This window comes from Monodon monoceros, unplaced genomic scaffold (assembly GCF_005190385.1).
Source record: "Monodon monoceros isolate NGI ecotype Baffin Bay Population unplaced genomic scaffold, NGI_Narwhal_1 Super_Scaffold_6, whole genome shotgun sequence".
Taxonomy (NCBI): domain Eukaryota; kingdom Metazoa; phylum Chordata; class Mammalia; order Artiodactyla; family Monodontidae; genus Monodon; species Monodon monoceros.
In genome coordinates this window covers 29186879-29213525 of record NW_021703783.1, presented here as the reverse complement: position 1 = coordinate 29213525, position 26647 = coordinate 29186879, and the positions used below count along the sequence as shown (strand labels likewise).

The 26647-nt window shown below is 39.7% G+C and overlaps 1 protein-coding gene across 1 annotated transcript in view; it reads left to right on the top strand.

Moving 5' to 3' along the window:
• Nucleotides 1–9304: 9304 nt before the first annotated feature.
• The window catches only part of SLC2A13 (solute carrier family 2 member 13), a 432223-nt gene continuing 414880 nt past the window's right edge, over nt 9305–26647 (top strand). The window contains exon 1 of the mRNA XM_029204950.1: nt 9305–10080. Within this exon, the coding sequence (XP_029060783.1) occupies nt 9531–10080 (550 nt within the window). The 5' untranslated portion in view covers nt 9305–9530. The remainder of the gene's footprint in view (nt 10081–26647) is intronic.

Sequence of the window (26647 nt, the reverse complement as noted above, 5' to 3'; positions counted from 1 at the left end):
AGAGCCTCCCTCTTCATGTTATTCTCTTCCAATCAAAGTCTTGTGCAGATGTTTTTGATTGGCTGAACTTGGGTGATATGCCTGCCCCTAACTCTAAGGAATGCTGGGAAAGTGAACTTCTGGCTTCTATTTTGGCAAAGTGAGACTCATAATACAGGCAATTCCCCGGAGAAAGCGTGTCCAAAAGTACAAGATCACAAAGTATAATAGATGTCTACTACAATTTAGGGAGGTTAAAAAAAAATGGGTTGTATTAGAAGATAATTTTTAAAAGACAAACTTTAAAAGACCATAACTTTTTAAAAAGAAAAGACACAAAGCAGTTTTTATTCATACCTAAACTGTAACAGAAATCTGAAGCATTATTTTTTTAATGTTTAAAACTATGAGTATATATAGTTGACTGCTTTTTCCCCTTATTATTCACCCTGTGAGTTTCTCATCCATTAGGATGATAATTGAAAGCTGAGTCTTCACTTAGCCTGTAGGTCTATGAAAAATAGCCTTAGGGTATTTTTAATATATATGATTACCTCAGGGTTCATGCATGAAAATTTCATGGCAATTTCACAAAACAAAGATCGTACAGAAGAAATAGACTTTGCTTTTCTTGTTAGTGCACTATTACATTCTTATTTTCTTACCAGATCACTCCCTGATGAATATCTGTCATCATTAGCCAGTGACAATAACGTATTGAATTTTTCTGTACTCATCCAAGCATCTCTTATAATAATTCGATGATTTAGAGAAAATAATGAAATTATCTTAGATCTTCAAATGGTGCAATCTAAGGAATGTTTTTTTGCACTTGGAAGCTTTCTTTTTCCTTTTGGTATTGGGAACAGCTGCTAAAGTAGTTCCATCTCTTTCTTGTTCTCCATAGAATTCAGAGTAATTTTCTAAGATGACAGACCATTGATTGTTATGTATATTGACTTAGCTTTCCACTTGAAAATTGTCAAAATTTTCTTTTAAAAATTTTTCAAAATATGTATTCCTATTCTATGTTTTGGAATTTATGCAATTTTTCTTCTATTTGACAATTTTTCACTAGAATAGTATGCAAAACCACACAGTGATAAGCAGGGTGATTATGTCTGGTTAGTAGCTGGGTAAGATGTCTATTAATTAAGAGGTAGCACACAGAAATTGTGCTTTACCACTTGTAACCTAGGGATCCCCAAATTAATGATGAAATAGGGCTCCCCAAATTAATGATGAAATAGACTGTAATCACTAATAGACCAGAAAAATGAAAAAAACTGAGTAGATTGTAAAACCCAAAAGCAAACTGAAATTATTTACTCTTTAGTTTGATCAGTTGACATTTCATCAACAATTTTGGTAGCAATTAGGAATAAGAATAATTCTATTGCAACAACTTTGTTTTTTATGTTATAGCTTTGAACTGGAGAAAATAAATACCATTTTTTTAAAATTTAAATTTCAGTCCATTGATCTCTCTTCTCTTCTTAACCAGAATTTTGTCTCTTTCAATAATTTGGTACATAATGATTTATACGATCAGCTATTTTCATATATGGGTCTGCAGTGTTTTCCTACTGGGAATGAGGACAATTGAGGACAGTGCAAAGTAAAGTGCTTTTCATAAAGTTCAATGCCCAAGAAATATTGCATTTATTTCTGTTAACATCTATAGGCTATGCTGTGTATTTCTTAAGAAAAAGCACGCTTGTTTGATCAGTTAAAATCTGACACTGCTTGAGCTATATTTAGGGTTGGGGTCAGGTGGCATGTTATACACATACTTTGTATTATCTCAACTTGTTATTTCATCATATTACGTATAGGTATGGAAAGTGATGACTTACAGACCTAAGCCAAACAGATTCCATGCAGACTGATATCCCTCACTCCTTCCTTCATTCATTCATTCAATAAATACTTATGTGCCAGCAATGTGTTAGACTCAGGGGATATAATAGTGAACAGAGAAAACACAGGCCCTGCTCTCATTTACTAAGGACACATTTCTTTAACTATGGGCTGACCTGTAGATAAAACTTCTCTAATTGCACTTATGAAGACATGTTTTCTAGGAGTCTCAGTTTAGAAAAATCACAGGAAGCGAGTACAATAAGTTCCCTACATACGAACGAGTTCTGTTCTGAGAGCACGTTCATAAGTCCAATTTGTTTGTAAGTCCAACAAAGTTAGCCTAGGTACCCAACATATAGTACTGTACTGTAATAGGTTTATAATACTTTTCACACAAATAATACATAAAAAACAAACACAAGGGTTTCTCTGGTGGCACAGTGGTTAGGAATCTGCCTGACAATGCAGGGGACACAGGTTCAAGTCCTGGTCTGGGAGGATCCCACATGCTGTGGAGCAACAAAACCCGTGCGCCACAACTACTGAACCTGCGCTCTGGAGCCCACATGCCACAACTACTGAAGCCCATGTGCCTAGAGCCCATGCTCCGCAACAAGAGAAGCCACTGCAATGAGAAGCCCGCGCACCACAACTAGAGAAAGGCCGCGCACAGCAACAAAGACCCAATGCAGCCAAAAGTAAAAAAAAACACAAAAAATAAAGAAAATATTTTTAATCTTAGAGTACAGTACCTTGAAAAGTACAGTAGTGCAGTACAACAGCTGGCATCCAGGGGCTGGCACTGAGTGAACAGGCAAGAAGAGTTACTGACTGGAGGAGGGAGAGGAGGTAGGAGATGGTAGAGATGAAGGAACGTCAGCAATAGGAGACAGAGGGCAAGCTGCAATTTCACTCATGCCTGACGTTGATGGAATGCACGTTTGCATCTTTGGATGTTCGCAACTTGAAGGTTCATATGTAGGGAACTTACTGTAATGAATGCTCCTATTTCCACCATAAAGACTCTCTGTCCCATACTTACTGACTCAGCATGGAAATCAGATATAAAAGCAAGTTCAGTATTACTGAAGTGTCATTTAGTGTATTTGAGATATAAAAATGTTCAATGCTGTACACTGTAAAAATTGTGAGAGAGAATCTGAGAGGAAATTACAATAGTGTTTTTTGTTTTTTGGGGTTTTTTTTGCGGTACGCGGGCCTCTCACTGTTGTGGCCTCTCCCGTTGCGGAGCACAGGCTCCGGACGCACAGGCTCAGAGGCCATGGCTCACGGGCCCAGTCGCTCCGCGGCATGTGGGATCCTCCCAGACTGGGGCACGAACCCGTGTCCCCTGCATTGGCAGGCGGACTCTCAACCACTGCACCACCAGGGAAGCCCACAATAGTGTTTTTTTGGAAACATTGAGATTGACCACTCTTCCTGAAATAGTTTTTGCAAAAGTTTGTTTATACAGTCATATTTTGCATGTGTAAGTACTACTGGCTGGGAAAACAAAAGCATCCTTCAAAGCAGTGCTTGTTAATGCTGTGCAACTTATATGGTCAGTGAATTACATAATTTGTATTATTAAATTAAAAGTTTTTGGTTCTCCTGAGTTAAGAGGAATGTATAAGGAAATAGGAATTTATTTTATCTAAATAATTACAACTACAAAATATAAATTAATTGTTTCAGCTGGATATTTACTTAGTTTTAACATGGTAAGTTCACTCAGTTTGGCAAAGCAGAGTCACCCTATTACCATGCTTACAACATAGTGACTCTGCTTCAGACAGAGTCACTATTACAAGTGAGTTTACAATTTGGATTCAAAATGCAAAAGAAAACCTGCTTTTTAAAGTAGAATTTTTTAAAACAAAATGATTAGTGAGGAGCTCTTCATGTTACAAGATACATTTGAAAGTATTTTCCATTACTAGTCAAACGACTGAAACTGGCTGAAGAACCAGTGTCAGGCCAAGTTAATAATTTCTCAATTAAAGAGGGTGAGTTGTTACTAATTTTATTAGTGATTCTACTTTGAAACAAATACTTCCCACTACTCTCATTTCAGATTTTTGCATCTTGTTTAATTAAGAGATTTCTTGAAGTTGCAAGTCAAGGGTTTTTTTTTTTTTTTTCCTTTCTGTTATTTTTTTAACTGTTATCATTTGCAGCTACTCATTTGGGTCAATAAAGAATATTTTGACACTCTGCAATCAAAGTTGAGTTCCACTGGAATTTTTGTTTCTAGCTCCAATTTGGTACACTATGCTTTGTATTATTAGGTATATCTAAACATAGTCATGTTGGTCTTTTACTACTTGGAATATATTGCATTTGAGAATAGGGACTAAGTACTGTACTTTTCTGTATACATTAGAAAAATGGTACCTGGAAATGTTAGAGCTGTCTTACAGAAGCCAGCAGAGGGCCAAACTAATACACTAAGAATAGTAGAGTGGAGGAAAGGACAGAATCTGGATCTTTGACACCATTTTTCAAAGACTGATCATACCATTCCTTATGCCGCCACCTCTGGACATTGAGATTTATGTAATAATACACTTCTGTATTAGGCAGTTTCAGTATGGACTTCCTGTTACTCAGATTGAAACCATCTAACTACTGATACATTATTATTATCCTCCTTTAACAGAAGAGAAACCTGAAGTTGAGAGAAAATAAGTAAGTGGTCATACAGTCAAGGAAGTAGCAGATTGAAGATATGAACTTGGGTGTTCCTGCTTATAACATCTAGGTTCACTCCATCCCCCATCCCCCTATTATCCATTTCATGAAAGCTTTCTTTTTTATTTTTATAATTTTTGTTAGTGATTATACTATTACTTATGCTATTAATTAACTATAAGAGTTATCCTAGTAAAAGTCCTTAGGCCAACAACAGCACCCAGAATTGAGTGCTAATAGTGTAGATACTTGCCAGTCCCTTGGTTAAAAGCTACTAAGGTCAACACTGTATTTTTGTTATTAATGCCATGTTCTTCTTTCCTGCTTTTTTCTTTTTGCTTGCCTTCTCTTTTATTTTATTTTTTGCGGTACACGGGCCTCTCACTGTTGTGGCCTCTCCCGTTGCGGAGCACAGGCTCCGGATGCGCAGGCTCAGCGGCCATGGCTCACGGGCCCAGCCGCTCCCCGGCATGTGGGATCTTCCCGGACCGGGGCACGAACCCGCGTCCCCTGCATTGGCAGGCGGACTCTGAACCACTGCGTCACCAGGGAAGCCCTTGCCTTCTCTTTTAGAGGAAGAAGTGTTCCTCCTCTTCCCTATGGCTAGGTTAGCCTCTCTCTTAATGATCTTGCTCTTTTCCTCCCTGCCTTCTTTGAGACTTTGCTCTATCAATCATGCAGGATCCTGACTTGTCAATATATTCTTTTCACTTCAGTATATGAATAAATTTGTCATGCCTAACCCCTCTACCCCTTCTCTTGATCCTGATATCTCTTTAAACTATTCTCTCCTTCATTGCATTTACCAAGAGACTTCTAGAAAATGCAGCCTACAGTTGCTATTTCCACTATTTTCTGTTAATTAACATTGCTCTCCTAAAAGTCTCTGAGGAGGAAGAGGAGCTGCAACCCTCCCCACCCAAAAGAGGAGGAGGTGATATTATGTTGTGTCGCAAGTTCTCTTCCCAGTTGGGCATGGTTATTAGTGGGCAGGGTCAATGTGTGTTAAAATATCACCCATGCCTCATGCTTCCTTGTATTTCCTGTTCTATGTCTCCATGTAGTAAGCAGATCCAGATCGGGCATTGTCCATTGGGCATGCTGACCATCCTGTTTTCTTACCTTCCATTCTTGCCTCCCTCATTCCATCTCTTCTTCCTTAGAACAAGTCAAAGGCAAGATTCGGGGGGAAGTACTAAGCACATATTAAACCTCATAACTAAGCCATGGGACCTGCTACCTTTGTACCTATTAATAATATATTTATTTTCATGCTGCTATTGTCTGTTATATGTACAGAAAGGAAGAACGATCAATAGGGCAGGATTCTGGCATTACTACTTGGTTTCTGAATGTAATACCAGCAAAATACCATCAAAACAATATTCTGATTCTCAGCAGTCACCATTGACTTTTTTTTCTCTCTTCCCCCCCCCAGCTTTATTGTTGTATGATTGACAAATTAAAAATGTATATTGTTAAGGTATACAATGTGATGTGTTTTTTTGTTTTTTTTTGTTTTGCGGTATGCGGGCCTCTCACTGCTGTGGCCTCTCCCGTTGCGGAGCATAGGCTCCGGACGCGCAGGCTCAGCGGCCATGGTTCATGGGCCCAGCCGCTCCGCGGCATGTGGGATCTTCCTGGACCGGGGCACGAACCTGCGTCCCCTGCATCGGCAGGTGGACTCTCAACCACTGCGCCACCAGGGAAGCCCCAATGTGATGTTTTGATATACGCATACACTGTGAAATGATTACCACAATCAAGGTAATTAGCATATTAATCACCTCACAGATTACCTTTTTTGTGGTGAGAACATTTAAGATATATTCTATTAGCAAATTTCAAGTATACAATATATTAACTATTAACTCTAGTCATCATGGTATACATTAGGTCTTCACCATTGACTTTCTAATAGTCAAGTTCAATGATTTCATATGAGTTTTTATTCTCTTTGATCTCTATCCAATATATTTGGTTCTCTTAGCCAACCCCTCCTTCCTGAAACGCTTTACTTGCCTTTTATGCCATGTTACTTTACTAGTTACTTTGGTAACTCAAATCTGTTGGTTTTATTGCCAAGGATTTGTTTGCCTGTCTTCTGGCAAAAAAGTACCCCAGATTTCTTATGGGAATGTCCCCCCAAACACACTTGAAGCCTACATGATTTACTTCTATTAATAGTTCAAGATGTGGGCGCTAATTGGCCCTCAGGTATGAGTAGAATAGGAAATAGACCTTGGAACCTGCTGTAGTCACTTGGCTACCACATGGAATTTGAGAGTGGAGTGCAAGTAGCAAGAAGCAGATGGAGAGATGGAGCCCTTGATGACATCCTGGTTTTTGAGGCCCATATTCAGCTGTACTTGAAATCAGCCTGTTGAAAACTTTTCAGAGACAAGAGTCAATAAATCCTCCCTCTCCACCATAATTTTAGCTTAAACCAGTCTGATTTGGGTTTTCTTTCTTTGTGATCTAAACAATAGTAAAACAAACTTTGTGTTTTACTGTGTACATATAAATGCATACAGAAAGTTCTGGAAAGATACATTTCAAAGTGATAGGTGTGGTTACCTCCGGGGAAAGGGAACTGTTATGGTGGGAGAGATGAATGGAAAGGGATCTGTAGCAGTACAGCTAAAACCACTCTCTCACTTCTTTCCCTCTTCCTGGAGGTTGTAAAGCAAATGTACTTAAAACTTGGGTTTTCAAATTCACCTTGCAAGCCAATAATGATGCTTAGAATTACTATTTACTGTGCAATAGCAACTAGGTATATTCTAAAATTATTTTTCATTTCTAGTAAATGAGTCATTGCTGTACCAATATCTGCTCTGCAAATAAGAAAACAAGGAACAGACTAATTTAGTGGTTGTCAAAAGTTGTACAGTAAAACAGTGATACTGACAGGACTCATGTCTTTTGACCCTTAGCTTTCCATTTCATCATAATCTGCGGTTGGGGCAGGCTTCAGGGAACTATACTTTGGACTCACACTGTAGTGTTAAAATGAACTTGGCTCCCTCCAAGGGCTGGAAAGAACTCTGTTGAATTCTCTGATCCCTTTTTTTCATGTCACATTTCTTTTCAGATGTAACCTGATTGTAGGTATTTAGGTGCCCTGATGATTTGGAGTGGAACCATTTTAAGCAGTTTAGCGTTCTGTGACATAAAAGCTGAATTTCCAGCAAGGGATGCTCAGGAGCCAAGGTGTTCCTGCCAGGAGTAAAAGGAAGTTTGTTTCATCTCAGCAAGAGGGAACTGTTAACAGTACCAGCTGATTCTCATCTGGTAGAAGAGCCCTGCTCTTTAAAAGCAATGAACCAGCTCACCACCAGGTGGCGCGGTTTTATTACAGCAGGCATGGAAAAGGGCGCTCTCTTACCTGAATCTTTTTCTGTAGCCTGAATATTAGAGTTCATTGCTCCAGAGCTAAAAGCTCTCTCTGTTTAATTGATCCCTGGGAATTATGAGAGAACCTTACTTTAAAGCCACACAATAAGTTTAAACAGTTAAGCCCTCTAAGCCCATTAGTTCATTTTTCCTTGTTGCTGTTAAGGAAAGTGTTATATTTTGGAGATAATCTTGACTGATAATCCAAAGGAAAGCAATTTTGACAAATTATAATATAAATTTTTATTGAAAACGAAACGACAAAATCCTTTTCTTTAATAAGAACAAGTTTTAGGCTGCATGAAAAAATAGGCCTCAGACTAAGACTTTTGCTCAAATAAGGAAAATAAAAGAGCACTGAAATGATAAGGAACAAAATTATATGATGCTTTACCTCCTGCCCTGAGCCTGAAGAATGAAAGCAAATCAGAGGGACAAAGTTTCTTTTCTAAAGTGGAGCTGTATAAAATGATTTACTAGTGACTTCAAAGTGAGGAAAAAAACTAACAACCGGTAATTAACTCAACAGTTTAAAAAAATGGTGGCAAGTAATGTCATCTTTGCTTTGTTTCAAGCAAATGAAGCAGTTAAAATTGCCCCTGCAAATGGAAGGCAACAGTGCAGACTTCTCAGGGGAGAAGACATCCTTCCTTTTAGTGAGTATGTTGGGGAGTTAGGTGGAGATTTCCTCTTAACCTTAAATCACATCAAATATTGGGTTTACTTTGTAATGTGTAATGTATAAATGTGAATTTTCTTTTACATATCAGGGATCCATGGAAGGAAGTTTGGGATTCACCTGGGGAGATTCATTATCTCTGTCCTCAAAGAAATAAGATGTACCGTGCCTTTAAAATAAGCATAAGTTGAGGAGGGACTGGCGATAAGAAACTTAATTGCTCCAGAACAGACCCATTTTTGTCACAATATTATAAAAGTAAGTAAGGGTGCTTGCTATATGCCATAACAGGATATTTTTTCCTAGGCCCTTTCCAGCCTTGGCCATCCTCAGGCTTTTATAAGGGGTTCTCTTCTTGCCTTTCCAAACCGTGCAATCATCGTAGGCGGTTTCTCCGGGTCTGAAAGCCTAGTACCCGGCATTCAAACATTGGCTTGTTACCCAGTTGCGGCCCCCAAATTAGGGGGCTTAAAGCTGTAAGGATGCGAGAGCCACGTAAGAACGAGCCTAGGTCAGAGGTCGCGATCGACCTGGGGGTAGGTTTTAGGGATCGGGGCGGGCTCAGGTTGGCCCCGCCCGGGGAGGGGGCGGAGCGTCTCCGGCCAGGCCCTGCCGACTGGGGCTGCACGTGACCCGCGGCCCCACCTCCCGCTCGCTCTGCAGCGCCAGCTCGGCAGGCGCGGGGCGTGAGTCTCAGTGAGACCCGCCAGGCTCCAACTCCGCAGCGCCGGAGCTCGGCGGGCAGCAACTTTCTCCCCGGAGCGGCCGCGGCGGCGGCGGCTGCTGCCGTGGCAGTCGGAGCGGGAGCCGGGAGGAGGAAGGCGGCGGCAGCGGTTCCTTGTGCCCGCTCGGGCTGTCTAGCCCTCCGAGACCGCCGGCCCGCGGAGCCTCGTCCCCCCGGGCAGCCCCGGGCCCCTGCCCTATGTCCCGCAAGGCAAGCGAGAATGTGGAGTACACGCTGCGGAGCCTGAGCAGCCTCATGGGCGAGCGGCGCAGGAAGCAGCAGGAGCCGGACGCGGCGAGCACGGCTGGAGAGCGCAGCCTCCTGGCGGCCGCCGAGTCCAGCGCCAGCCTGCAGGGCTCGGGCGGCGGCGGCGTCGGGGACCTGGAGCGCGCGGCGCGGAGGCAGTTCCAGCAGGACGAGACCCCCGCCTTCGTGTACGTGGTGGCAGTCTTCTCCGCGCTGGGCGGCTTCCTGTTCGGCTATGACACCGGGGTGGTGTCGGGGGCCATGCTGCTGCTCAAGCGGCAGCTCAGCCTGGACGCGCTGTGGCAGGAGCTGCTCGTGTCCAGCACGGTGGGGGCGGCCGCAGTCTCGGCGCTGGCTGGCGGGGCCCTCAACGGCGTCTTCGGCCGCCGCGCCGCCATCCTGCTGGCCAGTGCTCTCTTCACCGCCGGCTCCACGGTGCTGGCTGCGGCGAACAACAAGGAGACGCTGCTCGCCGGCCGCCTGGTTGTAGGGCTCGGCATCGGTGAGTTCCGGCTTGGCGAAGGGCGCGCGGGGGGCCCCTGGCGACACCGCCCTTGACCCTGGTCGCTGCGTTCCTTTTGCCCCTTCGGGGTCCCCGTCGGGTCTGGCCGGCTCCCCGAGAATACTTCGCGTCTCTTGCTCGTGCTCCGAGAGCCCATCTGTTTGTTAGTCCGGCCTCGCAGTCTCCCCCTAGGGTGGGGGTGGGGGTTCGCTGTAGTCTCTCCGGAGCCCACGAGGAATCTTCGATTTCCCACAGACAAGTGAATCAGCGTGATTGTTGTCTCTCTGAGCCCTTCCGGGAGCCCCGCGTATCACCAGCGTTGTCCTTGATCCAGCCCTACCTGATGCCTATCTAGAGCTTAGGAAGGAGGGCCTCTTTACTTTTCAGCATTGTCTCACCTTGTTTCTCCATTGGTAGACCGTTTCCTTTCCTAGGATTCCAAACTCCGAACCCAATCAGTCTTAAAAGTCACAGTAAGAGAATTTTTAAAGTTAATCAAGTCATCTGGACTCTATTTTTTGCTACTCCTCACTTTCCTTCTCTAGTCATTTATCTTTAGGGTGGAGTATTATTTTTTCTCCTCTTTTGCTGTTACTTTTTGTATTGCTCTTTGCTTTTCATTTTCTTCCCCAATGAATTCTTGCCTTTTCTGTTTCTCTGACTTTTTCCTTTAAATCTATATTCACCCATTCTCCTCTTTGTTTTGCCTCTCCTGCTTTCCTTTGGGTCATGTTCACTTCCTAAATTCATTTAGGAACTACTCGCCCTGTGGATAAATGCCTGGCAAGGTAGATGTTCGCAATTTACTTCCAAAATGAATGGATGTAGGTTCCCTTGGCACTGATTTTTCACCCTGGTTGGTGAGCAGGGGAGGTGCAGTTGGTAAGTTCTTGGCAGATGGAAGCTATTTGGAATGTGCTTAGTATTATTAGAAAACACTTTTGAGACAAAGTAGGGGGTTGAGACTTAAATCTCGCTAGTAGTTTTTCTAAGACGCGCCACTGATGCTCTTTTAATGTTGCCTTTCGTAATTCAGTTATTTTGTTTCCTTTAGGGTGCTGTTAAAGTATTTCTTCCCTATGGCTAGGGATTGATGAAAGAGCCCTTTAGATCTTGGGCTCTTGATGATCTGTCCATTCACCATTTGTTTGACCTTTATGCTTTTTGCCTCTTCTCTGTAGGCTCTATGGGGGAGAGAGCCCCATTTATGCAACTCCACATGTAGGAACCATGGGCCTAAAACCTAACTCACTGCACTTTTATATCCAAAATCGGTTATTACTGACTTCCTTTTTGATTGTGTATCTCACTGTTAATTGGGAAGCAGGACAAGTCTCTCAGTAAAATGTTGAGTTGGTGCATTAAAGTCCAAAATGACCAAAAAGTACTGCTGAAATGAAACCTCTCTGTACAGGAACTACCTGTGCTTTCAGGATTATTTTCTCAGAATTCTCTGCCTGGGATATCAGACTACCTTTTTTGTTCCTTCGGACATTGAAATAATGTAATTTTAGGTAGCAAGATTTGTTCAGTAAGACTGAATCTTATTTGTGATTTTGGAATTCAATACTGTTTTGCAGAGATCTCTAAATGAAGTTTCCTAGTGTTTAGCTATGGCACATATTGGATATTTGGGTATTATGTTTACTTTTTTATCTGATAGGAAAATTAACCCGCTGTTGTGTGTAAGGGCCCTTTCCAGATGTTGTGAGCAGAACAGTAAGGAGCATTTATATTTCAGTAAGAGTGGCAGGGCAGGACTAAGGCAAGGTAGAACTTGCTAATCTCCATAAGAAAGGATTACAGGGAGGGCTGATGAATTAAAAGAGGGTACCATTACCCCCAACAGAGGAAAGCCTAAGCTCTTCCAGATGGAAATGGTATGTTGATGAGTAGTATTTTGACAGTAGAAGTAAGGAAAGGACCTTCTAAGCCAGGGAATGAGTAAAGAAAGGAAACCATAGGCCATACTTGGGGAACCAGGTGGATGCAGCCAAGAGGATGAAGCCGGAGGTTAGATTGGAAAGGTTGGTGTGCAAGAACTGCATCTGTGTCTGTGGCACCTGGGCTGCTTGCCTGATAGTGCAGCCAGTTGAGACATGGTCCTGATAAAAAATTAGTTAAATTTTTTTTAACTAACTGCCTGTCTCATTCCAGGGGGAGCACCCCTTAGACTGGAAGCCCTGATACAAAGTTTCGTAAAAAGCCCTCCTCACTTATAAGTGAAGAATGTTTTAAGGTCATAAACAGGTTTTCAAATAAGCCATATTAAACATCGCCACCTTTCAAATTAGGATCTATGTGATGCATGTAATTGTACACATAAAACCGTTAAAACTCACAAAGATTACTAACAATTCAAAAAAGAAGTCTCAAATATTTTTAGCTACAAGGAAATGGGTCCTAACATGAACATTTTTTTAAGGATACAAATCAGTTTTGCTTGTTTAGTACACTAAATCTGAGTTTATTTCATGCTGTTTTAAGTAGTTAAATTTTATGTGTGGTCAGGAGTTTTTTTTGTTGTTGTTCTTTTGATATTTAGTAAATGTTGAAGAATAACAAAATGTGTCTTCTGGTATATTTTTCAGACAAGTTTGCAATGGTAATTTCTTACTTCCACAGATTTACCTGTGGTAAATATAAGGGCCGGGAGGACAGGGTTTTTTATTCGTTTTGTTCACTAATGTACAATACTCCCAGCCCGTAGGAAGCACTGGTTGTACTTGTTGAATAAATGAGTGAATGGTAAGCAGAAACATTAAAAAATTCTATTGCTGATAGGGTATCGCTCTAAGTTAGGATTGCCATTATTTTTTTAAGGGTATTATGAAATATTTGAAAGGCCATCTAAGGGTTTTAGTTTGTAATGGTTTAATTAAATCATTTATTTGTTTAACAAATGCAAATTAAGCTTCATGTGAGTAGGCAGTAATTAGATAAAAATCCCACCCTGTAGGTGTTCATACTCTAATGGAACAGAAAGGCCAGCAACAAGCAATTAGACCCTTCCCTGGTGGCGCAGTGGTTAAGAATCTGCCTGCCAATGCAGGGGGCACGGGTTCTAGCCCTGGTCCGGGAAGATCCCACATGCTGCGGAGCAACTAAGCCCGTGCGCAACAACTACTGAGCCTACACTCTAGAGCCTGCGAGCCACAGTTACTGAGCCCGCGTGCTGCAACTGCTGAAGCCCACGCGCCTAGAGCCCGTGCTCCGCAACAAGAGAAGCCACTGCAATGAGAAGCCCGTGCACCGCAACAAAGAGTAGCCCCCTGCTCGCCGCAACTAGAGAAAGCCTGTTTGTAGCACGAAGACCCAACGCAGCCAAAATAAATAAATATTTTAAAAAAGCAATTAAAATACAATAGAGGTTTCTCTAAGTGCCATGGGTAACACAGGATAATAGGCAATTGCATTTTTGGGGGGAAGAAAATAGAACACATAATTAAGCAGGTTTTGTAGAAACAGATATTTAAAATGGGGCTTGAAGGATGAGTAGGAGTTCAGCATATTTACAGAGAGCCATGAAAAGAAATATTATTTATTTAGTGCTTTAGTATAGACTAGGAACCCTGCTGTTACTTTATATAGGTTATCTTATTTAATCCTTTTAGCTCTAGAAACAGGTCTCCTATTGCTGGATGCATACCTCATAGATACTGTGGGTTTGGTTCTACACCACCGAAATAAAGTGACTATTGCAATAAAGTGAGTTACACAAACACCCAGTGCATAAAAAGTTATATTTACACTATACTGTAGTCTATTGTGTACAAATAGTATTATGTCTAAAAAAAATGTACGTACCTTAATTTAAAAATACTTCACTGCTAAAAATTGTTAACCATCGTGTGAGTCTTCAGCTAGTAATCTTTGCGGGTGGAGGGTCTTGCCTCCATATTGATGGCTACTGACTGATCACGGTGGTGGTTGCTGAAGCCTGGGTGACTGTGGCAATCTCTTAAAATAAGACAACACTGCAGTTTGCTGCATCAGTTGCATCAGTTGACTTTCTTTCACAAATGATTTCTCTGTAACATGCGATGCTGTTTGGATAGCATTTTACCTATAGTTAGAACTTCTTTCAAAATTGGAATCAATCCTCTCAAACACTGCCACTGATTTATCAACTAACTTTATGTATTGATAGTATTCTAAATCCGTTGTTGCCACTTGAACAGTCTTCACAGCATCCTCACCAGGAGTAGATTTCTTTCTGAGAAACCACTTTCTTTGCTTATCCATAAGAAGCATCTCCTTATCCGTGAAAGTTTTATCCTGAGATTGCAGCAATTCAGTCACATCTGCAGGCTCCACTTCTAATTCTGGTTCTCTTGCTGTTTCTACCACATCTGCAGTTACTTCCTCCACTGAAGTTTTGAACTCCTCAGTCAGAGTCATCATTAGAATCAGCTTCTTCCAAACTCTTGTTAATGTTGCAAAATAGACCTCTTACTATGAATCACTGATGTTCTTAATGGCATCTGGAATGGTGAATCCTTCAGAAGGTTTTCAATTGACTTTGCGCGTATCCATCAGAAAAATCACTATATATGGCAGCTATAGCCTTACATAGGTATTTCTTAAATAATAAGACTTGAAAGTCGAAATTACTCCTTGATCCATGAGCTGCAGAGTGGATATTATGTTAGCAGGCATCAAAACAACATCAATCTCATACATGTCCATCAGAACTCTTGGGTAACCAGGTGCATTGTCAATGAGCAGTAATATTTTGAAAGGAATCTTCTGAGCAGTAGGTCTCAATAGAGGGCTTCAAATATTCAGTAAACCGTGTTGTAAACAGACTTGCTGCCATCCAGGCTTTGTTCCATGCATAGAGCACAGACAGGGTAGATTTAGCCTAATTCTTAATGGCCCAGGGATTTTTATAATGGTAAATGAGCATTGGAGCCAGGCATTGACCTCTCTCTATCTATGGAAGTCCTAGAAGGGATCTTCTTCCAATATAAGTCTGTTTTGTCTGTGTGGAAAATCTATTGTTTAGTTGTAGCCACCTTCATTAATTATCTTTACTAGATCTTCTTGGTAACTTGCTGCAGCTTCAGCATCAGCTCTTGCTGCTTCCCCGGTACTTTTATGTATGGAGTTCTTTCCTTAAACCTCATGAACCAACCTCTGCTAGCTTTAGACTTTTCTTTTGCAGCTTCCTCACCTCTCTTAGCCTTTGTAGAATTGAAGAGAGTTAGGCCCTTGCTCTGGACTAGGCTTTGGCTTAAGGAAATGTCATAGCTGGTTTGATCTTCTGTCAGACCACTATAACTTTCTCTGTATTAGTAATAGGGCTATTTTGCTTTCTTATCATTTGTGTATTCGCTGGAGTAGTACTTGTAATTTCCTTCAACTTTGCCATCATCACAACTTGGCTTACTGGTGCAAGAGGCCTAGCTAGTGGCCTGTCTTGGCTTGAGACTTGCCTTCCTCATTGAGCTTAATCATTTCTAGCTTTTCATTTAAAGTGAGAGACCTGTGACTTTTTTCACTTTAACACTTAGAGACTGTTAAAAGTAGGGATATTAATTGGCTTAATTTAAATATTGTTGCCTCTCAGGGAAATAGGGAGGCCTGAGGACAGGGGGAGAGGGACTGGGAAGCTGTTGGTTCCTGGATCAGTTAGAACAAACAACATTTTTTGATTAAGTTCCCATCTTACATGGCTGCGGTTTGTGGTGCCCCAAAATAATTACATTAGTAACATCAAAGATCACTGATCACAGCTCACCATAACAATTATAGTAATAATGAAAGAGCTTGAAATATTGTGAAAATTACTAAAATGTGACCCAGAGACATGAGCAAGTGAGCAAGTGCTGCTGGAAAAATGGTGCCAATAGACCTGCTCTCTGCGGGGTTGCCACAGACATTCAATCTGTAAAAAATGCAGTATCTTCAAAGCTCAATGAAACAAGGTATGCAATAAAACAAGGTGCAGCAGTTAAATGACAAGGTCACTGGTGTGAAATCAGAATTAAAAAAACAAAACCTCAGAGTCTTTTGCTCTTTGAATTATTGGGCATTTAAGTTAACAGCAAGAGTAAAGGCAGCAAAAAGTAAAAGCAGTATATGAAGCAAAAAGTGACTGAAGGGTGGTGATGGGTCAGCCATGAAACTGGAATGATATTTTGCGGGGAGAGGTGTGGATTAGGCTGAATAGGGTTTATTTGGTCTTGCCTATGCGGGGACAGTCTTTGGAGATTTCAGTTGTAAACGATATGATCAGATTAAACATCCCTTGAATTTTTTTTTTCCTTCTTCTTTAAACCATTTTGCTTTTAAACTCTTACTTTCTTCAACCTTTTGTCAACCCCCCCTGCAAAAAAAAAAAAATTCAGGAGGCTGCAAATAAGAAAATAGTTTATTTGGGGTCTTAAGAATTGTGATTCAGGAGATTAAGATTCAGGTAACCCTGAAAGAGTGTTCCAAGGAAGAGAAAGAGTCAGGTAAAGACAAAGTCATGAGGTTGCTAAAAGTTGCCTGGTAAGAATTGTGATTTTCTCTGATGCAAGCCGGAAAATATCTAAAGGAATCGGTTGTTTTAGAGTAGGGGTCCAATAAGTATCTTGAGTTTCTGGCAGATGTTCTGGGTGACTTCAGGTCCAAAGGTCAGATTCCATACAGGCTGAGAAATGCACTTTCTTAATGGCCTCCCAGCTCCGTTTAAGAGAGCTCTTTTAGCAATACTGACTCCATTTTGATTTTCCTTTCACACCTTGCCTCTTTCAATTTTGTAGTATGAGAAATCCTTTGCCGAGGTGGTTACTACCAGGTGGCCAAAACATGTGGTCGTGAATTACTGGAATAGGAAGAGTCAGTGTTCCCTTCAACAGAAATCTTTGAAAAATATAAAGATATCAAGCAGTAAAGTATAATTGTTCAATCTATAATTAGAATATATAATTATATTAAATGAGTCATGTAACAGATGCATCAAAAATAGGGGGTGTTTGTTTTAGTTTAAGGGTTCAGTTTCCTTGACTAGTTACAATAAAATCAGCTTATTGAGTACCCATTTTGAAAATGGCATATTTCAGGTTTTGGTTTCACCAGAGGTTCCTTTGGTTCCTCTGGTCTCTTATCCTTGACTTGAGTCCTGGGACGAGACTTTTGCCATTGTTCCTGCCCTACTACTTCTGACACCAAGCGTTTTTTTTTTTTTTGTAACAGATCCATATTTATAATATCAAACAACTATATCAAATAGACATCAACAAAAAGTCTTACTTTTAGTCAGTAATTATTATTAATAAGAATAGTCAGGTTCTGATATTGGGTTAGAAAAAAAGATTGAGAGTATTTCACCTTATTCTCTCCGTAGTTTGTTTCACATATTCTCAGTGACCTGCATATAATGTCACATATACGAAATATATTCTTTTTTTTTTTTAACATCTTTATTGGGGTATAATTGCTTTACAATGGTGTGTTAGTTTCTGCTTTATAACAAAGTGAATCAGTTATACATATACATATGTTCCCATATCGCTTCCCTCTTGCGTCTCCCTCCCTCCCACCCTCCCTATCCCACCCCTCCAGGCGGTCACAAAGCACCAAGCCGATCTCCCTGTGCTATGCGCTATCTACCTTACGTTTGTTAGTGTATGTATGTCCATGCCTCTCTGTCGTCCTGTCACAGCTCACCCTTCCCCCTCCCCATATCCTCAAGTTTGTTCTCCAGTAGGTCTGTGTCTTTATAACTGTCTTACCCCTAGGTTCTTCATGACATTTTTTTTTCTTAAATTCCATATATATGAGTTAGCATACGGTATTTGTCTTTCTCTTTCTGACTTACTTCACTCTGTATGACAGACTCTAGGTCTATCCACCTCATTACAAATAGCTCAATTTCGTTTCTTTTTATGGCTGAGTAATATTCCATTGTATATATGTGCCACATCTTCTTTATCCATTCATCCGATGATGGGCACTTAGGTTGTTTCCATCTCCGGGCTATTGTAAATAGAGCTGCAATGAACATTTTGGTACATGACTCTTTTTGAATTTTGGTTTTCTCAGGGTATATGCCCAGTAGTGGGATTGCTGGGTCATATGGTAGTTCTATTTGTAGTTTTTTAAGGAACCTCCATACTGTTCTCCATAGTGGCTGAACCAATTCACATTCCCACCAGCAGTGCAAGAGTGTTCCCTTTTCTCCACACCCTCTCCAGCATTTATTGTTTCTAGATGTTTTGATGATGGCCATTCTGACTGGTGTGAGATGATATCTCATTGTAGTTTTGATTTGCATTTCTCTAATGATTAATGATGTTGAGCATTCTTTCATGTGTTTGTTGGCAGTCTATATATCTTCTTTGGAGAAATGTCTATTTAGGTCTTCTGCCCATTTTTGGATTGGGTTATTTTTTTTGTTATTGAGCTGCATGAGCTGCTTGTAAATTTTGGAAATTAATCCTTTGTCAGTTGCTTCATTTGCAAATATTTTCTCCCATTCTGAGGGTTGTCTTTTGGTCTTGTTTATGGTTTCCTTTGCTGTGCAAAAGCTTTGACGTTTCATTAGGTCCCATTTCTTTATTTTTGTTTTTATTTCCATTTCTCTAGGAGGTGGGTTAAAAAGGACCTTGCTGTGATGTATGTCATAGAGTGTTCTGCCTATGTTTTCCTCTAAGAGTTTGATAGTTTCTGGCCTTACGTTTAGGTCTTTAATCCATTTTGAGCTTATTTTTGTGTATGGTGTTAGGGAGTGATCTAATCTCATACTTTTACATGTACCTGTCCAGTTTTCCCAGCACCACATATTGAAGAGGCTGTACATTCCTGCCACCTTTATCAAAGATAAGGTATCCATATGTGCGTGGGTTTATCTCTGGGCTTTCTATCCTGTTCCATTGATCTATCTTTTTATTTTTGTGCCAGTACCATACTGTCTTGATTACTGTAGCTTTGTAGTACAGTCTGAAGTCAGGGAGCCTGATTCCTCCAGCTCTGTTTTTTGTTCTCAAGATTGCTGTGGCTATTCGGGATCTTTTGTGTTTCCATACAAATTGTGAAATTTTTTTGTTCTAGTTCTGTGAAAAATGCCAGTGGTAGTTTGATAGGGATTGCATTGAATCTATAGATTGCTTTGGGTAGTAGAGTCATTTTCACAATGTTGATTCATCCAATCCAAGAACATGGTATATCTCTCCATCTATTTGTATCATCTTTAATTTCTTTCATCAGTATCTTATAATTTTCTGCATACAGGTCTTTTGTCTCCTTAGGTGGGTTTATTCCTAGATATTTTATTCTTTTGGTTGCAATGGTAAATGGGAGTGTTTTTTTGATTTCACTTTCAGATTTTACATCTTTAGTATATAGGAATGCCAGAGATTTCTGTGCATTAATTTTGTATCCTGCTACTTTACCAAATTCATTGATTAGCTCTAGTAGTTTTCTGGTAGCATCTTTAGGATTCTCTATGTATAGTATCATGTCATCTGCAAACAGTGACAGCTTTACTTCTTCTTTTCCGATTTGGATTCCTTTTCTTTTCTTTTCTTCTCTGATTGCTGTGGCTAAAACTTCCAAAACTATGTTGAATAAGAGTGGTGAGAGTGGGCAACCTTGTCTTGTTCCTGATCTTAGTGGAAATGGTTTCAGTTTTTCACCATTGAGGGTGATGTTGGCTGTGGGCTTGTCATATATGGCCTTTATTATGTTGAGGAAAGTTCCCTCTATGCCTACTTTCTGCAGGGTTTTTATCGTAAATGGGTGTTGAATTTTGTCAAAAGCTTTCTCTGCATCTATTGAGATGATCATATGGTTTATATCCTTCAATTTGTTAATATGGTTTATCACATTGATAGATTTGCGTATATTGAAGAATCCTTGCATTCCTGGAATAAACCCCACTTGATCATGGTGTATGATCCTTTTAATGTGCTGTTGGATTCTGTTTGCTAGTATTTTGTTGAGGATTTTTGCATCTATGTTCATCAGTGATATTGGCCTGTAGTTTTCTTTCTTTGTGACATCCTTGTCTGGTTTTGGTATCAAGGTGATGGTGACCTCATAGAAGGAATTTGGGAGTGTTCCTCCCTCTGCTATATTTTGGAAGAGTTTGAGAAGGATAGGTGTTAGCTCTTCTCTAAATGTTTGATAGAATTCACCTGTGAAGCCATCTGGTCCTGGGTTTTTGTTTGTTGGAAGATTTTTAGTCACAGTTTCAATTTCAGTGCTTGTGATTGGTCTGTTCATATTTTCTATTTCTTCCTGATTCAGTCTTGGCAGGTTGTGCATTTCTAAGAATTTGTCCATTTCTTCCAGATTGTCCATTTTATTGATATAGAGTTGCTTGTAGTAATCTCTCATGATCTTTTTTATTTCTGCAGTGTCAGTTGTTACTTCTTTTTCATTTCTAATTCTATTGATTTGAGTCTTCTCCCTTTTTTTCTTGATGATGGCTAATGGTTTATCTATTTTGTTTATCTTCTCAAAGATCCAGCTTTTAGTTTTATTGATCTTTGCTACCGTTTCCTTCATTTCTTTTTCATTTATTTCTGATCTGATTTTTATGATTTCTTTCCTTCTGCTAACTTTGGGGTTTTTTTGTTTCTTCTTTCTCTAATTGCTTGAGGTGCAAGGTTAGGTTGTTTATTTGAGATGTTTCCTGCTTATTAAGGTGGGCTTGTATTGGTATAAACTTCCCCCTTAGAACTGCTTTTGCTGCATGCCATGGGTTTTGGGTCGTTGTGTCTCCATTGTCATTTGTTTCTAGGTATTTTTTGATTTCCTCTTTGATTTCTTCAGTGATCACTTCGTTATTAAGTAGTGTATTGTTTAGCCTCCATGTGTTGGTATTTTTTACAGATCTTTTCCTGTAATTGATATCTAGTCTCATGGCGTTGTGGTCGGAAAAGATACTTGATACAATTTCAGTTTTCTTAAATTTACCAAGGCTTGATTTGTGACCCAAGGTATGATCTATCCTGGAGAATGTTCCATGAGCACTTGAGAAAAATGTGTAATCTGTTGTTTTTGAATGGAATGTCCTATAAATATCAATTAAGTCCATCTTGTTTAATGTATCATTTAAAGCTTGTGTTTCCTTATTTATTTTCATTTTGGGTGATCTGTCCATTGGTGAAAGTGGGGTGTAAAAGTCCCGTACTATGAATGTGTTACTGTCGATTTCCCCTTTTATGGCTGTTAGTATTTGCCTTATGTATTGAGGTGCTCCTATGTTGGGTGCATAAATATTTACAATTGTTATATCTTCTTCTCGGATCGATCCCTTGATCATTATGTAGTGTCTTTCTTTGTCTCTTGTAATAGTCTTTATTTTAAAGTCTATGTTGTCTGATATGAGAATTGCTACTCCAGCTTTCTTTTGGTTTCCATTTGCATGGAATATCTTTTTTCATCCCCTTACTTTCAGTCTGTATATGTCTCTAGGTCTGAAGTGGGTCTCTTGTAGACAGACACCAAGCTTTTTAAACCTGAAGACTCTAATTTCAAATAGGACACAAATTTGCAAACTCAGAATTTATTATATTCTATAGAGAATCTTATTTTCATGTCTTTTACACAGTTATATTTTGTAAGTGTTTAGTAATATTGTACCTACAATCAAAGTTTTTAGGTGTGGTTAGGTAGAAAAGGATTGAAGGAGTGTGAATTTGCATGTTTTGCTTCATTTGATTTTTGTTTGGGACCTTGTGTCTCTCGTGCATAACACACACACAAGGTTGTTGTGACAGGGCAGAGTATAAGAATGCTATACTGTTATCATTGTTAGCATGTCCATAGCCAAAAAGCACGTAATGTAATTTCGACCTTTTTCCATAGTGTTGGCATTTACTGCTCATTGTAAGTGGTGATTTAGCGCCTGTGTGGGGCATAGTAAAAAGGGTCTAAATTCAGATATTTACCAGTATCCAAAACGTTTACTGAGAATTGACTTGTTAATTTATACAGCACTGGGTTTGCTGAATTAATCTTAGATTTACACCAGTTTCTCCTCTGTCGGCCTCTGTTCTGGTACTCCCTCTACTGGAACACAGTTTGTAGCTGCTTATTGCAGCTTTTAATTGGTATGTTATGGCCTGTTGAGTAATATTTTTCAAAAATATATCAGTTTTTTTCAAACAGCACTTTGAATTTTTATCCTTTAATGCAAAGCAAATGTAAAATCTTGTCTGATCAGAAAGTCATACTTTCTCAATACAATCTCAATACTGAGATTAATATCAATAAAGAATTTCATTTAAGGTAATCATAGAATCAGACAGATTTTTAAATAGTTAATCAGCTAGTGCTGATTTTTTTCTTTTTGCGACCAAGTTTGTTCCCTTCCCCACCCCCCATAATTTCTTTCAGTTTTATCTTTTTTTGTTTATCTGAATAATTATTTTCTTAACATCTTTATTGGAGTATAGTTGCTTTACAATGCTGTTAGTTTCTGCTGTATAACAATCAGCTATATGTATACATATATCCCCATATCCCCTCCATCATGCATCTCCCTCCCACCCTCCCTATCCCACCCCTCTAGGTGGTCACAGAGCACTGAGTTGATCTCCCTGTGTGATGCAGCTGCTTCCCACTAGCTACCTATTCTTCATTTGGTAATGTATATGTCAGTGCTACTCTCTCACTTCGTCTCAGCTTACCCTTACCCCTCCCTGTGTCCTCAAGTCCATTCTCTATGTCTGCGTCTTTATTCCTGTCCTGCCCCTAAGTTCTTCAGAACCAATTTTTTTTTTTTAGATTCCATATATATATGTTAGCATATGGTATTTGTTTTTCTCTTTCTGACTTCACTCTGTATGACAGTCTCTAGGTCCATCCACCTCACTACAAATAACTCAATTTCATTTCTTTTTATGGCTGAGTAATATTCCATTGTATTTATGTGCCACCCAAGTGTCCATCGACAGATGAATGGATAAAGAAGATGTGGCACAGTTTTATCTTCTTTTAAAGCTGGACTTCTGTATTGGATTTATGCTCTTTACTGGTAATATTTTACATGTAAAGTAAAACTTGTTTGACTTCTTTGACTTTGTTTCCTTGTTTCATACACGTTAACAATTTGTGTGCACTGCCCCACCCCGCTACCTCCACACTTTTATATCTGGTGGCATTGACATTGTAGAGTTACAGTGAGAGTTATGACCTAATTATGTTTGCCTAGTAGTATTGCATTGTGCTCCTTGAGTGAGTTGTCAGTGAGATGACATAAGTGTTAACGTGAGTTCTATGAAGTTGTTCATGTGACTTCTCCATAAAACATTTCTCTTTTTCATCCATCCATACTTCTCTCTTCTGTGTCTTAAGCTCAAAGTAAGAACACAGTCTGAGTTGACTGATTCACACTAATGTCTTTGTCTTTAACACCTCTAATGATGTAGAACCTGCTGGTAGATCTCAAATAGGAAGCAGTCTTTGCCATTTTTACTCAAAAGCACATAAAGCTATTTTTCTTTTTTCTTCCTGATTGAACTTGGTTCCTTTATACATCCTTCCCATCCTTCCTATCTATAACTCTTTTCATTTTCTTACCTTTCTCTTTCCTTTGACCTTCAGAGTAAAGTAAGCAACACTTCTATAGAGAAAACTTTCATTGTCTGGAGAAAATATGTACTCAGAAGAAAACCCCAAAACATTTTCTATATTTAAACTTTAACTTCCTTGGATGTATAGAGAAGAAAATAGCCAAGTTTTACAGATACGTCTAGGCTCAAGTTGGGAGAGAGTACTGCATGCTTCATGTTTAGGCCTTTTATTAAATATTAGCACCATTGTTTGGACTGATGTGGTCTGGAATATGTTTTAAAAGCCACACAGCAGAAGCCTCATTTCACAACAAGGCTGAGCGGTGTGATGGGGTCCCCAGTGCCACAGTGCACAGTGGCATCATGGTGGCACCAGCATCCTTCTGTACTGATTTCAGCATCTCCCTGCTCTGTGCCAGGGGGAGTCTCCCCAGTCGCTTCAAGGCAGAATGTGAATTGGCAATCGATTTAGCGACCAGAGCCCTGGAAGTGATACCTAACATTTATTCAATGCTTACTCTGTGCCAGACAGTCTTCTAAACATTTTGCTTATATTCCCATAATTTTCATAATAACCCAGTGAGGTAATGCTATTACAGGCATACCTCATTTTATTGTGCCTCACAGATAATTGTGCTTTTTACAAATTGAAGTTTTGTGGCAATCCTGCATTGAGCAAGTCTGTCAGCACCATTTCTCCAAGAGCTTGCTCACTTCATGTCCCTGTGTCACATTTTGGTAATTGTTGCAATATTTCAAACTTCAAAATTTTTATTATATTTGTTATGATGATTTGTGATCAGTGATCTCTGTTACCATTGCAAAAGATTATGACTTGTTGGAGGCTCAGATGATGGTCAGTATTTTTAGCAATAAAGGGTTTTTTACTTAAAGTAGTACATTGAGTTTTTAGACTTACTGCTGCTTTGCTGTTTTGCAATATTTGCTTCATTGTGGTGGTCTGGAACTGAACCTGCAACGTCTTGGAGGTATGCCTGTATCTTTTTTTAAAGAAGAGGATATTCAGGTGAAAAGAGATGACGTAACTTTCTCATGGTCACAAAGCTCCTGAGTGGTGGAGCCAGAGATCGCTCCCAAGAGGTCTGGCTTCAGAGTCTGTCTGTGCTCAACTGTTTTGTAACTCTGTTGCTTCTCCCTGAAAATAGCATAACTGTTTTTTTACCATGATATATTATTGTGAGAGTTAATTTTAAAATATAAAATTTTTAAATGAGTTTTTCAAGAACATGGCCATGGCATGTCAAGGAATGACAATGAGAAAAGCAAAGCTTAGAGGTTAGAACGTCTCTTCCCTTTGCTCAGAGCTTGTGAACAGGGATGCCTATAATCAGAGCTGCTGTGTTACACAACTCCAGGGGGCTCATGCACACTGTATTCACCCTTGAGGGGGTATATTCACATGGGATGTAGTGAAAGTGGGGCCTCCTGGAGTTGGACAGCACAGAGGTATTGCCTATGATACAGCAACTAAAATTAAAAACTGGTGCTTTTCCCTTTAAGTTCCTGTTGTTCTCTCTGTTTAGAATGAGCTTTTCCATAACATTCTCTCTACCCCTTGTCCCAAAGCTATTTACTGAGTGATGACTTTGTTGGGTGTTGGAGAGAGAAAGATAAAACTAGTCCCTGTTCTTCAGAGACCTAAGTCTAGTTGGGGAGAGACAAACATGAGAGCACAGTAACAGGTTCTTAATCCTACAATAGAAGTATCTATAGGATGTTTACTCATCCGTCCAGGTTCGGCTTTATCGTGAAAGCTTTCTCAGTTGGCTTCTGCTAAACATTGGCACTTTCTCTGAAGCAACTCATGGCCTGTAACTGTGCTATTCCTTACAATATATATATCTTTTTGGCTGTGACTCATCTCCTCTGGTAGAACAGAAACTCATGGGGTTAGGTAATTAGGTATTAATAGTATTTGTGTCTTTTACTGCGCTGAGTTACACACTGTTTATATATTAAGCTCTTAAATATGTAGCAAACTAACGAGTACATAAAAGTAATACCCAAAAGAACATTGCTGTAGTTGAACACTAGAAGGCTCAGGTACATACTTAATTGCTGCACTGTTAATTCAGAAATGGGAATAACTGGTGGTGAAGCTTGAGCCCTCTGGATTCACACTGCCTGGGCTCACACCCTGGCTGGCCACTTACTACCTGGGTGATTATGTCAAGTCTTGTGCTTCAGTTTCCTCATCTGTAGAATGGCGATAAGACCTGCCTCCTAGGGTAGTTAAGAGGATTAAATGAGTTCATATTTATAAAAGTGCTTTTAAAGTGCCTGGCATAGTAAAGCATCAGTGTTTGTTAAACATTCACACATAAGATGTGTAACCTTGGGCATTTACCACTGTGTGCCTCAAATTCCATGTCTGTAAAATGAGTGTTATGATAGCACTTAGAAAATAGCATTGTTGTAGAAATTAAATGAGCTAATTCATGTAAAACTATCTGGCTATCAATAAATGGTAGTTCTTGATCATTGCTTTAACACCTTTTGCAATCAATGGAATTAAATTATCCTTAGATTTTTATGTTTATCATAACTAGTAACAGATGAGTAAAAATTCCATAATATAAATCGAACAGTCAAACTTGAAAGAATGAGTAGTTTAAAAGCGGGGCAGTATTCTTTCTTTCAAGTGTTCAGTTATATTATGTAAAATTTATTTTCCAGCGAGGCAGATGAAGTTTTGAACTGGGTCTTGAAGAAAGTTACAAAAATTAGTTATCTGAGAGAAGGGTACATTTCTGGTGGGGGAAGGGGGCAGTGATAAATGTAAAGCATTGAGGAAAGTAGGCAGCTTTTCTTGGCTAGGTGGAGGGGTTGAATAAGAAAGTAGAAACGTGAACCTGTTTGTTAGAGCTAGTAGTAAGAAACCAGTTGGAGCTGTGATATTAGCTCTATCTTGTAATGTAGTATTTTATATGCCTACTTACAGACAAAATAGTTTAGTTCTCAGTGGAAAAGATATATCTGCCTTTTTAGAGGCAAAGAATGAATAGTGTTAGTAAAACTTGAAAAATAATAGT